This window comes from Sminthopsis crassicaudata, chromosome 2, assembly GCF_048593235.1.
Source record: "Sminthopsis crassicaudata isolate SCR6 chromosome 2, ASM4859323v1, whole genome shotgun sequence".
In the NCBI taxonomy this organism is placed as follows: domain Eukaryota; kingdom Metazoa; phylum Chordata; class Mammalia; order Dasyuromorphia; family Dasyuridae; genus Sminthopsis; species Sminthopsis crassicaudata.
In genome coordinates, this window is record NC_133618.1 from 571,254,865 (window position 1) to 571,278,275 (window position 23,411).

Genomic DNA, 23,411 nt, shown 5'->3' on the forward strand with positions numbered 1-23,411 from the left:
GCAGAACTCATTCCCCATCCCTCCATCCCCCCAAAAAACAAATAACCCACTTCTCTTCCTATCCCTGTGCAGGCATTAACCTCAACGTTCTCACTTGTTCTCTCTCCATGTATCTAATCTGATCAGTTGCAAACTTTTCACATTTCTAGCTCTATCTTATGATCTTTTCCTGAACAACTATCACTTTGGTTCAGACCCTCTTTACCCATTGTATCAGCCTCCTAAGTGGTCTGCCTGACTCATCTCTGCATGCTCTACACCATTTTCAACATGGCTACCAAATGGATTTTTTTAAGCACACTTCTGACCAAATCATCTTTCTAATTAACTAAACTTCAGAGGCTTTCTATTGCCAAAAAAAAAAATGAAATACAAACTCTTCTATTTGTTTTTTAAGTGCCTCTATATTCTGTCTCCAAATTATCCTTCTAGTATCATTATTGCCTTATTCCTTTTTCCATACTTTCTGATTGGGCTTAAGTCTTAGTCAGGACTATCTGCTTTTAAATCTTTAACAATTATTAAACAAATCACTTAACCTCTTGGTACTTCAATGGCTTTATCTGTGAAATGATGACTTTTGAAATCCCTTTTTATTCTTAATCTCTGTAGCTCCCTGGGAGAAGAGATTTCAGGACATTACCCAATGGGGGAATGGTGGTACAGAGATCTTAGGATCTTATTAACAGATCACTTTTTAGGAAACTGCCAAAAGTGAGAGAGCCTAGGAGGATCTCACTTGGAATGGAGACCTGAGGTCTCATCTTGGTGAGCATATTTTGATCTTTATTGGAGCACAAATAATTTTCCTGTGAGCTACTTGAAATTGAATATAGTCTCATCCCAGCTGATGATGTCCAGGCTCTCAAAGAGAAGTGGAGGGTGAGATGGCCAAATGGGATAAGGTATAGTAGCAGCTGATCCTCTTGACCCCAGACTATGGTGAGAATGTGCTTGTTATACAACAGAATTATGAGATGGAAGTAGTGGTGGGTATCCTGGATTGGATAAAAGAGAGGTGGTCATATTGCTGATGTCCGGGCATACTGGAGGTTGAATAGAGAACTATACTGTATAAGAGGATTATTTGTGTGACCAAAATAGTGCTTGGGAAATTATTCCTGAGGCAAAGATGCAATAGATTAGTCTTGGGTTTTGTTGTTATTTGTTTGACTCTCCATGACCCCATTTGGGGTTTCCTTGGCAAAGATACTGGAATGATTTGCCATTTCCTTCGCCAGTTCATTTGTACTCAGGAAGATTGGTCTTCCTGACTCTAACCCCAGCACTCTATATGCTAAGGTGCCACCTAACTGACCTGGTTATAATCCTACTTCTGTAATCACAAGCACCAGTCCCAATCTGAGGTCTTTGACCCCTGGTTCTCCTCCGAATATCACCTTCCTATCTGTGCCATCTCCTGCTTTTGAACCAAACACATATCTCCGGTCACTAAATCCGTCTCTCAGCCCTCTCTTCTGACTATATACAAGTTTCACTCCCACCCTATACACACACTCTGAAGTACTTTTTCCATCCCTTTGGACTGCTACATCCCTCTAAAGATCTTCTGAGTCTACCATACTGATTCCTGTTCCTGCATCACCCCTAACTCTTCACTTTAACTCCCAGGCTAAAAGTTCTAATGAAAAACAAAAAAGCAACCCTGAGCAAATTTGTAGCTTCACACTGCTCAATTCAATTTCAAATTGGCCCTTGTGATTCCTCCACCATCCTTTAATTCCTATCTCATTACCTCTCTAATATACCCCATCATACTCATTATTCCAGACCATTTCTCTTCATAGATGCCCATTTCCTCCTCAACCCTCATTTTCACCAAATTATTTTTTCCCTTTTCTTTAGAATTTTGGTCACATTCCACATGAGTTACCTCATTTGCCCCCTTCCTCAAGAGAGCCCTTCATTGTCCTGACACATGTTTTTTCATCTCTTTTTCTAGTCTCTTTTCCCTTACAATGTTACCTCTGACCCCACCTTTTCCCACTTCCTCAGGACTCCAGTGCCATGATTTTGTCCATCTTTCCCTTTCTATGAGGTCCTTCCTCTACTGCTTTCATATGAGCCACCTGCAGATCTTAAAAGCTATGTGATACTGAATAAGCTAATTTATCTCTCTGAATTTTTCTAATCTATACAATTTCAATGATACTTGAGGTTATGAGTGTGACATGTTACAGGATTATGTGTCAAATGAAATGTATATAAGTATATAAATATGAATTATTATGCCTCCATGAGAGGAAATCTGGATTCTAGTCCTGACTTAGACATATCCCAGATGTGTGACCCTGGACAAGACACTTTCATTGGTTTCAACTCTCAATGGTCTAGGAAACAAGACAATTAGTGTCGGAGAAAGTGAGAATTTATACTGGGGAATGATTGTCCTGGGAATTTAACAAAATTATATCCCTATATCTATTATGAATAGTAATGAAAAAATTAGCATTCCAAAACTGTCACCTTATGAGAAGGTATAAGCAGGAGTGAATGAGGCTAATTTGAAGAGGCTAGAAAGGACTGTCCAGACAACAAGCTTGAATTAACCCCCTTCATAGAATACGCTTTTCATTTTAGCTAAATAAGTCATGTCCATGGATAGGGAAGTACCAGAGGAGCAAAGAGAGCAGGAAGGATGAGAACAGTACTGAAATTGAGACAAGTCTCAATCTTACCAAGATAAGGAGCACAGCAAGGTCAAAAGGGACCAGCAGGTATAAGGCAGTTTTCAGCATCTAAGAATTAGAGGGAGATATCAAGAAAGAGACTAGCAAATTTGTTGTTATTATTCAGTCATTTTTCAGTATATATGACTTTTCCTGATCCCATTTGGAATTTTTCTTGGCAAAGATACTGAAGTGATTTGTTAATTCCTTCTCCAACTCATTTTTACAGATGATGAAACTGAGGCAATTGTAAAGTGACTTGCCAGGGTTGTAAATGTCTGAGGTCAGATTTAAACTTAGAAGAGGAATTTTCCTGACTTCAGGCCTGGCACTCTGTCTACTGTGCCACTTAGCTACCCCAAAAGATTAGCAAATAGGTAAGACCAAAAAGGCTATGAGCCTAAACTAGTTAGAGTACTAGTGAATCTCATCTTGTCTTCTCCTACTTTTTCAAGGCAAAAACATACTCTCTCTTCTTACTTACTGTTTTTTATCTTTTTGAAAGAAAAATTAATTCATTTAAAAAGTTTTGAATTCTGAGTTCTCCAAATCTTCCCTTCAGCTTCTCTGTCACCTACTGAGAAAATAAGCACTGTGATATCCATTATATGTGAAGTCATAAAAATATATCTCCATATTAGCCATGTTGCCAAAAAAAAGTAAGAAAAAGCATATCTCAACTTGCACTCAGAGTTTATCAGTTTATCAGAGTTAATCAGTCTTTATCATGAGTCCTTTGAAACTGTCAAAGATGATTGTTGTTGATCAGACAACTAGATCTTTTACAGTTGATTACAATTTTCTGGTTCTGCTCATTTCACTTTGCATCAGTTTATATGAATGTTGCCAGGTTTTTTCAAAACCATCTTGGTTGTCATTTCTTATAGTACCATAGTATCCCATCACAACCACAAACCACAACTTGTTCAGCCTTTCTCCAGTTAGTGGACACCCCCTATTGCCAGAAGTCTTTGTCAATTCTCTCTCATACCTTCCAAATAAAAATGACCTCTCCCTTCCCAAATTGTCTTGATAGATTTTGTCTGGATGATTCTTTTGCTCTAGTCAATTTTACCTTGTCTTAGACTTGTTTGTATGCCTGTCATATTTTATTGAATCATAAGCTCCATGATAATAGTGACTTCAATCACTCTAGACTGGACAAGACACTTAAAGTCTCAATGATTTTCATTTTAGCTAAATAAGTCATATCTGTGGATAGGGAAATACCAGAGTACTTAACAAAGTACTCTGAACTTAACAAAGAGTCTGGTATATGGTAGACACTTGAACCATTGATGAAATGAATGTAAATGAAATAAAAGGGACTTTTCTATGAATTCATTGAACTAGTTATCAGGAAGACAAACTGAAATGTTTTCACAGATAGTATATGATCCTCAAATAATTCATTTAACTTCTCAACCTCAATTTCCTCATCTGTAAAACGATAATAATACTAGTGCCAAACATAAAGTTGTGATGAGGCTCAAATGAAATAGTATATGCAAGGTACTTTGTAAACCTTCAAGCATTATATAAATGTTCACTATAACATAAAGACTTTCCAGTTGGTGTGGGAGGTATGGTAGAAGATCATTTTGGCAGAAGAATCAAATATAGCATAGTGGAAAAAGCACTAGAAAGGAGAAAAACCTATCTGGGCTCAAGTCTAGGCAATAACATTTACTAGCTTTGTGATATTTGAGGGAGGTCATTTAACCTTAATTTGCTTCCTGATCTGAAGGAGTAATAGTGCTTGTACTATTTTCTTGTAAGGTTGTTGTGAGGATCAAATAATAAACAAAATACTCATTACTTTTAACCACTGTGTAAATTGAAGTGATACTGTTTTTGAAATGTTGACTACAATCTGTCATGACCATGGGCAGTGAGCCCTTTGGACAATATTTGACATGCTCCTTAGTACCAAAGCTCAACTGAATATATTAGAGAAACTCCTAACCAACTCCTAAGAAAAATCATAGAGAAAAATTTCTCAGTACTGAAGCTTTAAAATAAATCTGAGAAGCCTTTTGACATTGTTGGTAGCTAGTTGAGTGACCTTCAGCAGGTCATTTTAATTTAATGGGTCTTAGTTTTAGGAAATGAGGATGTTGGAAGAGAAGATCTCTAAGGTTCCTTCCAACAACAAAAAAAATGTGATTCTGTCCCCTGAGGGCTTGAATCTCTCCATAGTATAGCCAAGTTTTAATTATCCAGGATCTGATTATATGTTGGTAGATTAATGAGGCCTTTGGAGTTCTACTCTTTCCCAGCCCTCTTGCTATCAGCATTCTAATTTCACATTCTGTTAGTTCCCCAACCAAAGGGAAGGAATCAGCAAAATTTAGATGAATCAGATGGAGTAGCCTACTATCAGTACTAGGAAAGTGTTGATGCTATGCAGGTTGAAAATACTTTGTATAACTCCAAAAAATGGCAATTAAATTCAGTTATTTAGATGTTAAATGAAAATAACATTTCTTTCCTTTTCTTTCTTTTGGTTAATTAACTATAAGACTTTATCTTTTAATGATAATGAAATGATTAATTAAAAATTTAGAGTATTTCTTTAACTTTTAACCTTTAAACTACTGTAGTTAAAGGAAATCAATCCCTGTCTGGATCTGTAATCTTTTCTCTCTAGACTTCTTTTATCATTCAGTAAGCATTTAGGTACTTCAAATTACATTGAACCGTTATGAAACACCAACAGGGTATAGAACTCTGTGCTAAAAGGTGAAGGAAAGCATGAGTTTGGATGAAACTCAATCATTATGCTCACCAATAGTTTGTAATTGTTGAGTTTACAAATTCATTTCTTGAAGCATTATTCTCCCCACTTTTATAGATAGAAAAACTTTAGAGCTTATGTGACTTGTTTCTGGTAACAAATTAGTTTACAAGTATTTAGTGTCTGCTATGTAGGCACTATTATTATAAAGAAAAAAATAATCCTTACCACCAAAGAAATTACATTTTAATAGGAGATATATGTACATATATATTACAGCATAAATATAAAGTGGGTAAATAAAATATATTCAAAGTAGTTAAATATAAAATACTTTGAGAGGGAGCATTAGTAAGCCTTGAGTCTGGAGTCCCCCAAGTCTTCTTATACTTTACACTAAGATACTTTTCAGGGAGTTAACAATATAATAGGGGATATGACTTATACACAAATAATTTAAATATACAATATTATGCAAATGCCTAAGAGAGGTAATAAGTGCATGTGTATTTTGAGGGCAAAAGTAAGAGGCCGACTATAGTTTTCTATGGAAGAGCTAGGAAGTCAGTGTCTCTGCATTGAAGAATACTTGATGGGGGAATAAGTATAAAATGATGGGAAAATAGGAAGAGGCTAAGTTATGAAAGAATCAGAAATTCCACGCGAAGTATTTTGTATTTGATATTGTTAAATAAATGTAAGAACCCCATAGTGGGACATTCAGGTATAGATATTCCATAGATAACTATATATTAAGTTTTGGAGCTCAAAAGAAAGATAAGGTTTTGATTTGGGGATTATCTGTGTTGTGGTAATAAATGAAGTACTAAGGGAAGTTTTTAGGGGAGAAAGCTTATAAAGAAGGAGGCCAGAAACAGAGGGACAGAGGCTTGGAGAATACTAATCTTAAAGGTTCAAGAAGATAAAAACCCAATGAGTCTCAAAATTAAATTAAAGAATTATTAATTATCAAATTAATAATAAGAAAATATTTGTATCTCATTGTCCAAAGGAGAACAGATTGTTTAGTAGGATAAGAATGGTAATCCACAATGTAAAATGCTACAAAGAGAATAAGGAGAATGAAGATTGAAACCAGTCAATTAAGGGGCAGAGAGAGGGTATAGTCGATAAAGCACCAGGCCTAGAGTCAAATGGACCTGAATTCAAATCTAACTGTGTGACCCTGGGTAAATCACAACCCCAATTGCCTTCCAAAAAGAAAAGAAGTAATTGAATTTGATAGTTATGAAGACATTAATGACCTCTGAGAAAGAACCATTTTAATAACATAATAGAATGGAAGTCAAATTTATAAGAAGTTGATGAGAGAATGAGTGGCGAGGAAGCAGGAGCATTCTGTTACACTACTTTAAAAATAAGCTTTACAATAGAGAGGAAGAAAGAGTTGGGAAGGCAGAGGGCTGGTTTAGAAAGGTGAGTTATAAGGGTGTGTTTGTTTTAAGAAATAGAGAGAGCTGGGTAGATTGTAGGCAGATGGAAATAGCCAGTAGAAAGGCAAAAATAATGACAATCACTAGTGGTTTCCTTATACCAACTTAAATGAATACTGAAAATATTATTATTCTCATTTTTCAGATGTGGAAAATGAGGCTGAAATGTGACAAGACTTGTCCATGATAACACAGATATTTCAGAGGAGAAAAATCAAACTTCACTTGAATCAAAGTCTAATGCTTTTTTATAACATACCATGCTACAAAAAGGATGGGGGGATAGTTGCTAGAGGCATCATGATATGGTGGGAAAGAGTGCTGAATTTATGATTTAAAAAACCTGGGTTAAAATTATAGCTCAGCTGCTTAAATAGTTAAGTGACCTTGGGCAAGCCAGGGTCTCTTTGGGCCTTAAGTTCTCATATGTAAAATGAAGGAATCAGACTAGTTGGTCATTCTTATCTTGAAATCTATGATCCTAGAGAGAGATGTTGATGATTGAGGAAGAGATGTCTTAGAGAGTTGTCTAGCACACTAGAAGTTCATTGACTTGCCAGGGTCACACAATCAGTATGTGTCAGAAAACAGACATGAATCTAGGTCTTCTAGGCACTATCCACTAAATACATAAAGTGAAATGTGATAGGAGAATGGAAGCCTTTATGGAGCAGAAGGAAAAAAAAGAGGACTTCAGCAGATGCAGAGGGAGAAGACATTACATGTTGGGGGGGGGAAGAGGGGAATCCTGGGTGAATACATTGAGACAGGAGAGGGCAAGGGTGAAATCAGGGAACAGCCCATGTAGAGTGTGGGAAGGGAAAGCAGTAAGACTGAGCTTTGGCAGGGGTTCCTGGCAATTTAGCTTTTCTGCCCCTTGATCTTTGCTGTCAAATAGTTCTGTAAACAAATACTTACGTGTTCCCCAGGGAGCTCACACTTGAAAGGAGCCATGGGATAACCCCTTTCATATAGAAGTGAATAATCATCCTTCAAGTCTCCTTTTGGTGTATTTTGGCTTTTAGATAGACTGCTTTTCTTTAAAGCAGAACACACTGAATTGGGAGTTGGGCTGTTCTTTAATTTTAGGACAGAATAGACTGCATCATGAAAAAAGTGAAAATGGGTCCTTCTTTTTATATCTCTACCTCAGGACTAGAATTTTTACTTAAATAATCTTGACTAAAAGAAGAAATGGACAATGATCATGTGTGCTACCTGATGATGTTCAATAATGGCTGTACCACTTAGAGCATGGTATGTTAGAAAGCTAGAATAGGAATGGGCAGCTGGTTTGTAAGATTTATTGTTAATTAGTGACCTTCCCCTGCCCTACCTCTAATCACTTTGCCTTTATGTCCTCTTATGGTAAATACTTCAAAGAAAGTTTTGCATTATTGGTTTCTTAATTGTCTAATCCTAATGAGGCTATGAAAATATTTTAATAATTCAGATGAAATCTAAAAAAATGTATTATGCATGCTTTTTCCCCTGGAGAGCTGAAATACACTCTTGTTAAGATTAGATTAACTTTAGAGTCTCTATCAGTTCTAATAGAATATGATTTTTTTTGGACTAGACTAAAATGTGATTATTTCATTCATTCCAGCTGTTTCAATGATTAAAACTGGTTGCTATGTGATTAATTTGAACAGATCAATGAACTTAAGTGAATGTAGTTGAATTAACTGTTCCATGACCCAATTTGACTAGGGCATAAAAGTGCCTTGATACTAGAAGAAGTAGTTAAATTGAACTTGGAAAGCCTAAAAGTCCCATTATTCTTTCTTTAGTGTCTAAATATCCACATAGGGAGGTAGTATGGTAGAGAAACAAGCATATAGGCATTGGAGTCAGAAGATTTAGATTCAAATTCTGCCTCAGATGCTTCTGACCTATATGACCATTTAACTTTCCTCAACTTTCATTTTTTCATTTGTAACAAGTTCTGATATGGTGACTATATCTCAAAGTGGGGAGCAACAGGATACAATGACAAATAACATTGACTTTGGGGTTCTAGATCCCAGGTTTAGATCCTATCTTTTATGTTTATATGTGTGGTCTTGGGTAGGCCACCTAATAAATCTAAGTTGGGCTAGAGAACCTCTGAAGTCCCTTTCAGCTATAGAATCCTGATTTTGTTCTCTTATAAACCAATATATTCTCAAGAAAGGTCAAATTTGATATTAGCCATCAAGAATCCCAATCAACTGAGTTCTGGTGTCCACTATGTAGATCCATGGGAATCATCACATGCTTTTTTCCCTGCTCTTAGAGATGGCCGATTAGCACCAGGAGATGAGCTGTTGACACTTAACGGACAATCTCCTAAGGAACTCTCCAGCCAGGAATCGAAATCTCTCATTCAGTCAGCAACGGGCTTGGTCAATTTAGGGATTGCCAATGAGGTAAGCACAGGAATTTTAGATCCACAAGACAACTACCTAAACTTGAGACTTCTTGGTCTCATAAAAGAAGGAGGGAAAAATCTGGTTTGGAAGTACTCTCTTCCCCTCCCACCTTCACCACAATCCATCAACACTACCAATGACCAAACCTCAGCTCATGTAGCCATCTGAAGGATGGAATAGAAGACCTTTGTGTCAGTGGAAAGCATAAAACTGTTGCCCTGTTAGCTGGGATCCTGCACTTACTCTTTGATGTATGACTATTCCAACCAGAACACATTTTCCATGAATGTGACCAAGCATCACTCTGAGCCAAGGACAGACATTTCACTCCATTAGCACTTTTTATTTCCAATCATTCTCAGACATTATATATACTGTAGAGGCAGAGGTCCCTGTAGCAACTTAGACACATTCATTATTTAGCTCAGACTTACAGAACTCATTTTCATCTGAAGAATAAATTCTGAAGTGTGAGCTGAAGAATCTTAGAGACCAATTTTTGATTTAGAGGAAGAAATTGAAGTCCAGAGAAGACCAAATGTTTTGCCTCCAAGTCACACAGCTAGATAGAAATGGAACTTGAACACAGGGTTTATCCTAGTGTTTCCTAGAATTTCTACTTTTCATGCCTTTTCATGTCTAAAACATATTGTACTAGGGGTAAAATACATTTTTAAATGAGAAATCAGACTTTTTTGGTCATAATCAAGAGGAAGCCTTGTTTTTATACCTTATATTAGGGCTTATGTGGCTAAAACATGGTAAGTGTGGTGAAAGAATAGTAGACCTAGCATTAGAATACCTGGCTTCACATCTTGGTTTTTGCCACCAACCAGCTGTGTGACTTTGAGAAAGTTTTTGGACCTTTCTGAACTTCAGTTTTCTTATTTATAATAAGTCCTGATAATATTTGTGCTTCATACCATGTGGGGTATCTTGTGGACCAAATTAGGTTTGTTCATAAAGCCATTTCTATGCTTTCAGATACCCTCTTATTAATCTTGACCAGTGTTTTGAGGTAGTTGGCTATCCCTTCTTTGCTTGTCCCAAATGGAGGTGTCAAAAAACCTTCTATGTGTTTTATTGAGGCTTAAAACTTTCAAGAAACATGGACTGAACTTATTTTGTATCTCCCTCTAATTCACGCTGAAATGTAACCTTTTGTTTCCATAGGAATTATATACTAAGATAATTTACCCCATAGGTATAATATCTTAGGTACAATTCAGTATTACAAAAGTATCCAGAAAATTTAAACTGTATTGACCAGTCCTTGACACTTTAAGCTTATAGGGAAATTCTGATCTGGGGGGCACTTGCAGACAATCTATAGGTTGACCTAGAGAGGGAGAGTTTTACAAGCTCTGTCCTACCCTATTCTCTAATACCATATTCTTCTAGAATTGTACCTAATATAGGACTATGTCAATGACATGGCTCACTGCCCATCCTAAGTCATTGACATCCAGTGACATCCAGTATATACACACATGCACACCTACATATACACACGCATATCTCTTATGTGTGCAAATGCAAGTGTGTAATACATATTTGTATATTTATAGTATATACTCACATATATATGTACATACATATATGTATGTATAAACATACATATATATATACACACATATGCACACTGCCTAAGTAATATATGGTAGGGGTTTAATAAATATTTATTGATTGATTGGCATTTGAACTTTATAACTAACTTGCTGTTTACACAGAAAAAAAGTCAAAAAAATGAATTAACTTAACTAACTTTATAATCATTAGGAAAAAATATTTTTAAAGGAAATTTTGCAAGCAAAAGCAAAATTAAGACAACAAATTGCTAAGCTTTATTTTTCTAGTTTGTGCTCCTTGTGGGTAGGACACAAGTAGCAGTTGAAATACAGCTTTTTATTTACCTACACAAACTATTACTTATACTGGAAGACATGGAACAAGGGAGTGTATTTATATGAGTGCATGTTGAAAGGAGACTTGAGTTCTAATGGAGAATAGCAGAATTTTGGACTTGGAATCAGAAAGACAAAAATTGAGTTCCATTTCTAATACTTACTAGCAGTATGATCCAAAGTCAAGTAGTTCAATATCTCCCGTCTCAATTTCTAATCTGTAAAATAGAGATAATAATACTTATAGTTATGTATATTAAAGGGTCTAGTAAAATGTAAGCTCTTTGAGGGCAGATAATGTTTTTCACCCCCTTAACCATACTTAATATTGGTATGATGCCTTAAATTTAATTGTTTTCTGTTGGTTTTGAATAGTTTTAGCTACATTCAACTCCCCATGACCTCATTTAGGGTTTTCTTGGCAGAGATACTAAAGTGATTTGCCACTTCCTTCTCCAGCTCATTTTACAGATGAGGAAATTGAGGCAAACAGGAATAGGTGATTTGACCAGGACCACCCAACTAGTAAGTGCCTGAGGCTAGAATCTGAATTCAGTTAGTTCTGACTCCAGGTCCAGAACTTTTTTCACTATACCACCTAGTTGCCTAACATTCTGTGATTATATAATTCTGTTTCAATAGCGGAATAAAGGATCATGCATGGACTGACTCTATGAAATTCTTGTAATGAATTAATGGAACATGATTCCAAAAATCATCTTTGGTCAATTAATCCGCTAATTTTTTTAAAAAATGGAATCTGTTTTTAAGAATCCACAGAATTAGAGTTTGGCCTAAGTGAATAGATCACTTTCTTTGACTTGGTAGTGCCATCTGGTGTTGAAAAAGGAAAATGATTCTTCAGTTCCTCTCTAGTTCCCCAGACTTTATTGTACGGTGTTATATATGAAAAGACACTGGATGATTTCAGAATCAGTTCCTAGACTTAGAAAATGGTAAACTGAAATCACCTTGAACCCTTTTATTTTACAAATAGGAAATTAGAAGAACTCTTGGTGGGTCACTACAGGAACAATTGAAAGAACTACCATTTCACAGCAAAATTAAAATAATACCTATTTAATAGTGTTATCAACATCAAGTAAAATAATAACAGATAAAGCTATGTCTATACAGATGTAGATAGATGTATAACTATAAATATGTGAGGCGGTTGGGTGGTATAGGAATCAGGAAGCAGGAAGACCTAAATTCTAATAATGCCCAAGACATTTACTAGATGTGTGACCTAGGCAAGCTACAAATGCACATATATACCTATACATATGCATAGACACAATGCATATACATGCATGAATATATCAGGTAAACCACACACACATATATGTATACACACATGCAATACATGTGTGTCTGTGTATGCATACATACACATATCTTTATCATTATTATCATTATGCTCTTAGTCATGTCATTTCAGTAGCAGAAAAGTAAGCCACAAGAACAATATCTAGTATTTGTAGAGCATTCTAAGGTTACAAAGATAGATAGATATATACATATATGTATGTATGCATGTATATGTATATATATATCCATAAAGATATAAAGTTACATCAAATTTTGGATTATTTCATTTGATTCTGATGCCAACTCATGGTTCAGAGTAAAAAGCACAGTTTTGAAGTTTTGTGGAGTGGGATCTATTGAAAACCATGCTCTGAGCTTTACTATATCTATGATTTTGACTAAATCTGATTCTCAATTTCTCCATATGTAACATGAATGTTGGACAAGATAATCTCTAAAATGTCTCTTGGCTCTTAATCTGTAACTGCTTCAAGGTTTCATAGTTCACTAATAGTACAAATACAGTCTTACATACACACCAATTAAGTAGTTTTTGGAGTAGATTTGAATTCACACCTTCATATCCACCAATTCACCTTTAAAAGGAAGGAATTTGATTTATGATTACTATATATGACTTCAAAATTATGTGATCTTAAAGATCCTTAGTTTAGGATTCTTTCCTTCCTTCCTTCCTTCCTTCCTTCCTTCCTTCCTTCCTTCCTTCCTTCCTTCCTTCCTTCCTTCCTTCCTTCCTTCCTTCCTTCCTTCCTCCCTCTCTTTTCTGTTTCCCCCTCTCTCTTCCCCTCTCCTTCCCTCTTTCCTTCTTCCCCTTCTCTCTCCATCTCTCTCTCTTTCACAGAGTTTAGTGACTTACTCAGGATCACATAGCTAGCAAGTGAACTCACATGTGAGTTTGGGTCCTCTCAACTTGAGGACCTATGCTCTTATTTACTGTGCCTCATCTCTCTATTCTCTTTCTATCTCTCTGACTCTGTCTCTGTTTCTATCTCTTTCTCTCTGTTTCTCTTAAAGTAAATATGTTTGGTTACTTTTTTCTTGAAATTCAACTCCATAGATATTTTTTAAGTGTAAAGTGCTACATATATTAGTTAGGCTCTGAGGATACAAAAACAAAAAACAACAACAACAAAAAAACCAAAACAAAACCAAAAACAAACAACAACAACAACAACAGTAGGATCCTGCTCTCAAAGTGTTTACATTCTAAGAGGAAGTTGGTGCACTGGAATGAGGGCCTCTATACAAAAACAAGGTTGTTCACTTGCATCTTCTCCGAAAGGACATAAGTTTTGAATTGTCACAAGCAACAATGATTTCTTGATGGATCCTTCTTATTGACTGATCCTTGTCATAACTAATTGCATACTTTTTGATACAACATAGCTTGCTTTAAATAATTAATTGAAATGATATTGGGATTATTTTGCAGGAATCTTCAACAGCTACCTCCAGAGAAAAGTCCAGTAAACTGGAAGCCCAAAATAACAATTTCCTGCACTCCAAAATTACTGGCCAGAGGACACGCAGCAACTCCACAAGTAAGTGACACTTCAAATAGTTTCTATCTTTGCCTTGTGTTTGTTTAACTCCTGGTTCTATTTTTTGATTGTGACAAAGCCATAACTATTATGGGATGAGTAGAGCTTTTATTCCAAAGTGCCAGCAGTTAGGAGAATCATGCATCCCATAATCCCATTCTGGCTCTTATCTCAAGATAAGAGTCTACCTTCCCAAGAGTCTTATCACTACCAAACCCATCTCTAAGAGTCCACATTCCCCTACTGCTCCATCAGTGAAACTGTTGTGCATTGGGATAATAATACTGGGTTTGGGCAATAGGTTCCAGATGCAACTAGGTGGTACAGTAGCTAAAGCATAGGGTCTGAAGTTAGGAAAACCTTAGTTCAGATTCAGCCTCAGACACTTACTGTATAATTCTGGGCAAGTCACTTAACCTGTATCTGCCTCAACTGTAAAATGGGGATAATAAGAAAATTTACCTCCCAGGGTTGTTGTGAGGATTAAATGAGATTATCTGTAAAGGATTTAGCTTCCCTTTTCTGGGAATTTATATCCTGAATGACATCCAGTATCCAAAGCTGGGTCAGTATCAGTAGCTGGGCATGATGGCTTCCTCTGCAACAGCCTCAAGCTCTTTTTCTCCTCCAGCTCTTCTCATCTGAGTTCCCCTGATGTGTCAGAAATTCTAAGAATGGCTCTAAGTGGTGACATCATTCAAGTTTATACAACTGTGGCTATTGTGGCTTAGCTTTACGATAGTCAGTACAAATGAATCTCACAGACATATTTATAGTAGGGACTCTGCAAGACTGAAACAATGAGGTCCTTACCCCATGCAGAGTTTATGTAGGTGGCTCACTCAGCTGTGATCCCAATCTCTCTCTCTCTCCCTCTCTCTCTCTCTCTCTCTCTCTCTCTCTCTCTCTCTCTCTCTCCCTCTCTCTCTCTCTCTTTCTCTCTCTCTCTCTCTCTCTCTCTCTCTCTCTCTCTCTCTCTCTCTCTCCTCTCTCTCTCTCTCTCTCTCTCTCTCTCTCTCTCTCTCTCTCTCTCTCTGTCTCTGTCTCTCTCTCTCTGTGTCTCTGTCTCTGTCTCTCTGTCTCTCTCTGTCTCTCTGTCTCTCTCTCTATCTTTCTCTCTGTCTGTCTGTCTGTCTCTCTCTATCTGTCTGTCTTTCTCTCTGTCTGTCTGTCTCTCTCTCTGTCTCTGTCTCTCTCTCTGTCTCTGTCTCTTTCTCTGTCTCTGTCTCTTTCTCTGTCTCTCTGTTTCTCTCTCCCCCCCCCTTCTCCACATCAACATGAGTAGCAGACAATATGGCATGTAGAATGAAGGGTTTTGAGTTCCAGCCCTACTAGTCTCAATTCTCACATACAAAAAATGCAGAAGTTGAATCAGATAAGTCCAAAAGTCTTTTCATGATCTAGTATTCTATGATTCTGGAGTTTTAGGGAGAGGGGGAGGAAGAACTAGATATGTAATCAGACAACCTGAGTCTAAGAATGAGTTCTGATACATATATATGTGTGTGCATGTGTGTGTGCTGATGAAAAAAAGTTATTTTAAGCCTATGAACCTCAGTTTTCCCATCTGTTAAAAAAAAAAACCAAAAACCTTTTTTTCTATTTCATCACAGAGAATATAGTTCTTCAGTCATATCCAACTCTTTATGATCCTATTTGAAGTTTTCTTGGTTAAAGATACCAGAGTACTCTGCTACTGCCGTCTCCAGCTCATTTTACAGATGAGAAAACTAAGGCAAGCAGGCTTAAGTGATTTACCGAGGGTCACCTAGCTAGTTAGTGTCTGAGACCAGATTTGAACTCAGGGAGATAAGTCTGACTTACTTCAGGCCTAGCACACTATCCTCTCTACCTTCCCTTATCTCACAATAAAGATATTTATCAGAATTTGAACTAGTGTCTTTATTATCTAATCTTTCAGTTCTATCTCATTTAGCTATATCTTTTATAGATATGATCAGATATTATGCATTGAAAGTCCAGAAATTACACTGATTATTTTGGGCCTTTATTTGATATTTCTTTTTGGAAGGGTTATATATTGAGCTAACTTTAAAATGTCTGACTCTTGTTTTAAAGAAAATCTCTGCATCCACATATACAACATTTTAAGTGGAACTTAATATTTAAAATATTACATAAATGTGAATTATGGTTATCTCAAGGGAAAGGAATACATAAAGATGTGAAAGGAATCTCTGCCTTCAAGGAGCTTGCCATCTATTTGGTTGTATTTAATTCTTAATATGTGCAAATTGTCTAATGTCACATCAGAATGACAGAGAATAAAAGCACAAAAACCATAACGGTAATAGCTTACATGCTATTGGTGGTTTACAAGGTGTTGCCTTCCCCATGAGAGCTGCTAAGTGGCGCCATAGTGCACAGAATGCTGAGTTTTGGAGTCAGGAAATCTCATTTTTACTGAGTTCAAATTTGGCTTCAGATACTAATTGTAATCCTGAGCCAGTCACTTAACTCTAATTGTTTTAATTTCTTCATTTTTAAACTGACCTGGAGAAGGAAATGACAGATCACTCTACTATCTTTTCCAAGAAAATCCCCAATAGTACCACAAAGAGTTGGACATGATTGAAAGTGACTGACAACAAAACTTATAATTGGGAAACTATGTAAACAATGATTGTATTTACCAATAATACATAACTAATTTTGAATAAAATGACAAATGAGTTTTCTTTGAGATGTGGATTTTAAGAAAATGAATGGAGGCAATTTTGCATCAAACTCTCTCTTCTAGACCCTCTCCTCATTTCCTTGGAGAGGCAACATTGGCCTTCAATGAGACAAACATAGATCAAATCAAAATCAACGGCTGCACTGTGAAGGCAAATTCTTCAACTTGAAAAAGCTACAAACCAAAACTAAAGTAGAGGGAGCATTGGTGCTTAATTTTTTGTTCTTAGATGATTGTGCGTGCATTGTAATCTCTGAAGCTGAGATGCAACAAAGTATGGATCAATTCTCTACTGCTTATGCCCATTTTTGGCCAAACAATTAACACCATGAAAACACAGGTCCTTCATCAGCCAGCACCAAGCCATCCATAGGTGGAACTATCAATTACAGTAAATGGTGAAGTTGTGAATGCTGTGGATAAATTCTGTTGTCTTGGCAGTTACTTTCCAGGGATGTCCACACTGATAATGAGATTGATATTTGCATTGCCAGAGCTGGGTCAGTGTTTAGAAGTTTCCAAAGGAAAGTGTGGGAAAAGAAAGATATTAGCCTGGCTATCAAACTGAAGGTCTACAGTGTTACGCTGATCTCATTGTTGTATGCCCTGAAAGCTGGATAGTCTACCAGTGTCACGCCAGGCAGCTGAATCACTTCCATTTGAATTGTCTTAGGAAGATTCTGAAGCTCACCTGGAAGGGTAAGACACCAGAGACTGAGGTCCTTTCTCAAATTAAAGTGCCAAGTATTCCAATTCTACTGCAGAGAGAACACAATTGCAACATAATACAGTAGAGTAAATGTTAGAAGCTACAGCAACAAGAACCACAGTGAGACCTAGTTCTTCTTGCTGGAACCTGTGTGTCCTTGGACAAATCATTTAACATCTTTCTATAATGTTATAAATGTTAGAAAGATGTTAGAAAAATTAGAGAATTTTTTTTTCCTTAGGGGAAAGATCACTTGATTCAGAGCCAGTAGCTCCAGGTTCAAATTCTGCTTCTATCACTATATGGGTGACCTCATCCAACTTACTTAACCAACTAGGATCTCAGTTTACTCACATGTAAAGTTGAATCTTTTGAGGTCTCTTCCAGCTCAAAATCTATGATCATATATTTTTAAAAGCTATTTAACCATAAAATGCAGTATAAAGTTACATTATTGGTTTAACTTTTTAAAAAAAAATATTTTTTTTCTCCAGGGTTTTATGAGGGATGGGGTTAATCAGCCATATTTGGAGGAAATGGAGCCTCTCTTTCACTGTCCCTCAATAGAGCTTATGTTATACCAGATCTGAACCCATTATGTTCACATGGTTATGTCAAGAGCAGGAAAAAAGATTGATTACATTTCTCTAGCCTCAGTAATTGTCTTTAATGGGGGACATGAAGAGACAACTCTTTCTCAGCCTCCTACATAACTCCAGGACATAAAATCATCAGGCTAGACAAATTATATCCCAATAAACATTTAACAACTGATTTTACAAAAAAAGGGGGGGGGAGAGTAAACTGGACACATTTTAAAATTTAATCTGTATGAATATTTTCTCTATAACTTTCCTAAATCAAGCCAGTCAATGAAACAATAAATTAACCCCCTATCTGGAGCCTTTGCATATTTGTAAGATGTAAATGCTCATACTGATAATTCAGCAATTGACTTCTGCAAGATAGTTCCAGCTGATTGCAGCACACCCCTGTCCCCAAATAGTGAACTGTAAGACACAATGACTGAGCCATAGTCAATGATCTTTTCAATAAAAAGGATGCCACAGGATTGGGGAAGCGTAAATATTGTATTGATTTTCATAAAAGGGAAGAGAGTGTGGAGTCTATAAACCAGAAATCAGCAAGTCTCACTGAAATTCCAAGCAAAATTAGTAACAATTCTTTTTGACCATTGCACAGCTATGTACAATTCCCTTTGGTAACTTAACCTGTGCAGTGGTTTTAATTGTGGAGCCTTAAGGAGGCATTTTCATGCCCTCCACAAATACCATAAACTGTGCTTAGGGTCAGGCTGGAGGAAGTTGCCGGTCAAGTGAGAAAATAGGGGTGGGGATCTGAATCTGGAAACTGGAGAGGCTACTGCTGAGAAGTAGCTGGGAGAAAAGACAATGGGGAGAGAGTGTTGGGGGGAGACTTACTGGGGGAGAACGACCTGATGTTTCATAGCTTCTTATTTCATCTCGCTAACTAGATTCTAAGCTCTCTTCTTTCTCTGCTGCTGAAGGGCTATAAATGCTATGTCAGTGCCCTCTAATTTTTTTGCTCTGGAGCAAAGACATAGCAGCTTGGACTTAAATGACGCCAAAATAAAGATGGAAGGGATATTGTGCTTTTTTGCATACATAATCAGATGCAATTGCAGGGTTCCTTATTCCTCTGAGAGTAATGCTTCCTCTCCTTCATTGCTTGCCTTTTGCAACATTCAAAAAGAACTACTTTTAATAGAAAAAAAAGACATTAAAATGCATTTAATTAAAAAAATTAAAATAATGTTAATGATAAGTTAGTATTTTCATAACAAAGTCTAAAAAAGTCTTTCTATGTGTCATATTTTAAATTCAAAGTAACCCAATGATGTTAATGTGATTATCATTTCCATTTTATAAATGGAGAAACTGAGCCAGATAGAGATTTCTTAACTTGGCTAGGGTCACAGAACTAATCGGAATTTGAAATCAAATTTGAACTCAACTCTTCCCAACTCTAGGCTCAGTACTCTATCCACAGCACTGCCTCACTGCCTTAAAAAATGGTATTTTCATTCTACTTCAATTTGTACTTAGGAAGGAAAAACTGGAACTTATATTAGGAGTAATGTCCATAATATGTTAAAGTGAATATAGATGTTGATGCATCTACAGGAATTAAAAAGAAAAAATTAAAAAGGAAAAAAAAAAGAAAAAATTCTTCCATTTATTGTGGAACTGTGGGATTGGTTATAACCTCCCTGAGTTTCAATTTCCTCATTTGCGAAATAGACATAATACAACTTGTTCTGCTTGCCTTAAAAGAAAATACTTTGCAAATTGTTAAGTACTATATAAATGTGAACCTTTAACCCGAACAATTTTTAACTCTTCAGTCACCCAGAATTGAATTAATTTCAAGACTTTAATGCCACAAATGCTATAAAACTAATTGTATCATTTGAGATAGCAATGTGGTCAGAATCTTCTGTACTAAGGGGGCTCCAGAAACTCTTATGGAATAGTTTATAGAGAAATCTAGCATAGGAGTGAGAAAAGGAGACTTTGGTGGGTTACCCCAAATGGTCAGTACCCTTTTGATGCTTTCATGGTTACATGATATTCATGAATTTGGATAAGCTGCTAAAAGACAAAAACATGCAGGGAACTGTGGTTTCTTCAGGGTAGGGTACACTCCTTTCACTGCTATGATTTAGAAGGCAAGTTTGAGAGAATCGTCTGAGATATAGAGATATTAAATGACTTAACTGGGTCATATAGCTAACGAATATCTAGTCTATTCTTTCCTTATAGCCACTGACCATTTCTTAGTCCTGTGCCTTCAGTCTTTAGTGATTAAAGGGACAAAGTATAAAAAAGAGTAAAAAATCTATGAAGATTGTGCCTGTTTCTATATGTATGTTTTTCCCCAGATAGATTATAAACTCCTTGAGGGTAGACTTTCATTTTTGTTCTTGTATCCCCAGTACTTTATGTCTGGGGCATAATAGGCCCTTAATAAATGTTTGTTAATGGGTTGATTATAGAATTCAATGAAACATATGAAACTCTGTGTCCAACCTGTTTTTTTCTGTGACCTAATGGCTCTTTTCTATGTGAAGAAAACACCAAATTTTAATAAATAATTATCCATATAATATGGATATAAATGGATAATAATTACATGAAAGCAACCAACAACACTAAAATTACCTTGAGCAAAGGCAATGGCAATGACCTAAATAGAAAAATTTAATCTGGTTTCTAAAATAGTTTCTCATTTCCTAATGGAAGGTACTCTAGTATATTTTCAATTGTGGCCCTTCATATGAAGAGTGTCATCTCACAAACTATTCCATCATTTTAATTGGTCTGCTTCTTGTTTCCTGTAATCTGCGTTAATTGATTCATCTTCTGTCTCCTCCTATTTAAACTGACAGGGATAAATAAAGATAAGTTTCTAGCTAGGAAGGGTGGGACCAATTGAGTGTTCAAGGAAACCTTTTCATTGGCATCCCATGAGGAAGGACCACAGATGCTGTAATAACATCTTAACATTTGTATAAGCCTTTTCACATTTTACAAAAAGATTTTCACATATATTATCTCCTCTAGTCCTCAAAATAACTCTGGGAAGTAAGCAGGGCAGGTGCTGTTATTTTCCTTTTACACAAAAGGAAAGGGAAGTTTGGAGAAGTAATTTGCTATGGATTATGTGACTAGAAAACTATGGAGCTGGAATGAAGACTTAGTTTTTCTAACTGTGTTCTTTCAAATACACAATGACTACCCTCCAAATAGACTATGCCTCTACAAATATCTCTCTTGAGTACAATCAATAATCAATCTACACTTAATAAGTACCTTCTAGGTGCTAGGCACTGGGAATAATAAAACAAAAATAAAAGTCCCTGCCCTCCAAGGGCTTATATTTAATCAGGAGGACAGAAACATTCACATCCATAGGTATGTGTAAAATGATATGAGGTTTTTTTTTTTTTTTTTGAGGAAGAACAATCCTAGAAGATAGCCAGATGGCATAGTGGACAAAGTGCTAGGCTTGGCGTCATCAAGATCTGAGCTTAAATCTGGCTTCAGACACTTAACTAGCTGTGTGACCCAGGGCAAGTCATTTAACTCTTTTTGCCTCAGTTTTCTCATATGTAAAATGAGCTGGAGAAGGAAATGGCAAATCATTTTAGTATATTTGCCAAGAAAACCCCAAATGGGATCATGAAGAATTGGACATGACTAAAATGAATGAATGAACAAGAGTATTAGAAATAGGGGGGGGGGAAGGAGAAAAGGGCTGCTAGAGAAGAAAATACTTGATCTGATTCTTGAAGAAAACTCTCAGGGAGTTTTGCAAATAGCATGTTTGCTTGGAACTGTGATAAATTAGAATCTATTTCTCTTCCAAATAGACCAATATCATGTTTCCCTCAAGACTTAAGATATTTTGTAGTTTGGGTAGAGGGCCACATCGAGAAGAACCATTTGTTAGTTCTTTGATTTTTCTGGCTTTCTTCTTTTGCCATCCCCACTAGGGTACAGGAATCTAGCTAAGACACAGATCAAACACTGAGAGGAAGCTGGAGATGACCAACACATTTGGAGTAAGCTGACCTCTAGGACCAGCTTGCCAGCTTTGTTAAGTGTTTTCCGACTCTTGTCACAGCTGTGCTGATGGCCTATTCTGATGAGGCAAGATTGCTCCCATTCTGGCTCCAGTATTTAACACCAAGCCATCTTGAGAGACACCTTCTTCCCCTCCCTACCTCAGTCCTTCTAGCTAAGAGAAAGAGCTCATCTTGAATTTTTTTTCTGTGTTGTTTAGGCAACAGATGGGATGGTAAAAAGCCATGGTGCTGATCTCATGGCTAAGGAGCATTGAATGCCAATGTCACATATAGCTAGTATGTTATAAAACTGATGCTTTACATCACCTTAGTTCCCAGTAAGGTTGACCCTGAATTGGAGCTCTGATCTCTTTTCTATACCTAGTATATTCTATCCTTTAAAAAACTAGCTAAGTCATGGATACTCTCTGAGCATAAATATTTTTTTTAAAGATAGGGTTATATTTCAGCCTCATATGTATTTATCCAAAAGAAGTTATGCTTTAGCCATGGAAAATATTTTTAATGGAAATTGTTCATACTTAGTACAGTATTTGTTCAGACTCACATTTTGTATACAAACTAGTATTATTTATTTTTCTAATAAATATAGAATGGTAAAACTAAAAAGAGACTTTGAGGTTATCATCTAGTCCAATAGACTTCTTGCCCCCACCTTTCTTTCCTCTTCGTAGTTATTCAGTTTACTGCATCTTCAGTAAGTCAGTTCTTTTCTGCCATGGAGGCTTTAAAACTTAAAGCCAACTTGCTGCAAAACCTGTTATTTTCTTTAGTCAAACAGAATAACCAAGCACTGTAGACTCCTAGAGAGGAGTCATTTTTTATGTTTGTCATAAATGTGGGTGTTTGTGCAATGATGTGTTTGACAGAGCTCTCTCCTCTAATAGGATGCTAGTTCTAGGTTTATTCAGACTGGTCTCATATTGAGGGGATTATGGTTTCTAAAGAGAAAGATCAAGCTCTTTTCTGATAATCTCTGGCTCTTTGTGTCTCTACCCTACAGCTATAGAAAAAATGACTGAAAGATAAGGCTTGGCTCATATCTAAATTCTCCCCCCCCAAATAAAATAGAAATGTAACTAATGTACAATAAAGTACATCTATTGCTCAGTCATTCAGTTTCATCTGTGTCTGTAACCACATGGACTTGCTCCATAGGGTTGTCTCAAAAAACATTTTAGAGTGGTTTGCTATTTCTTTTCTACAGTGTGGCCTTAATTTTTATATGAAGAACTGAGGTGACTAGGAATTAAGTGACTTGGTTACATAATTAGTGTTTGAGGTTGGATTCAAACTCAGATT

General features: G+C 36.4%; 1 protein-coding gene across 1 annotated transcript in view; it reads left to right on the forward strand.

Moving 5' to 3' along the window:
• Positions 1 to 23,411, forward strand: part of IL16 (interleukin 16) — a 106,526-nt gene that overhangs the window by 25,190 nt on the left and 57,925 nt on the right. The window contains 2 exon segments of the mRNA XM_074295256.1: positions 9,160 to 9,292; positions 13,964 to 14,072. Of these exon segments, the coding sequence (XP_074151357.1) occupies positions 9,160 to 9,292; positions 13,964 to 14,072 (242 nt within the window).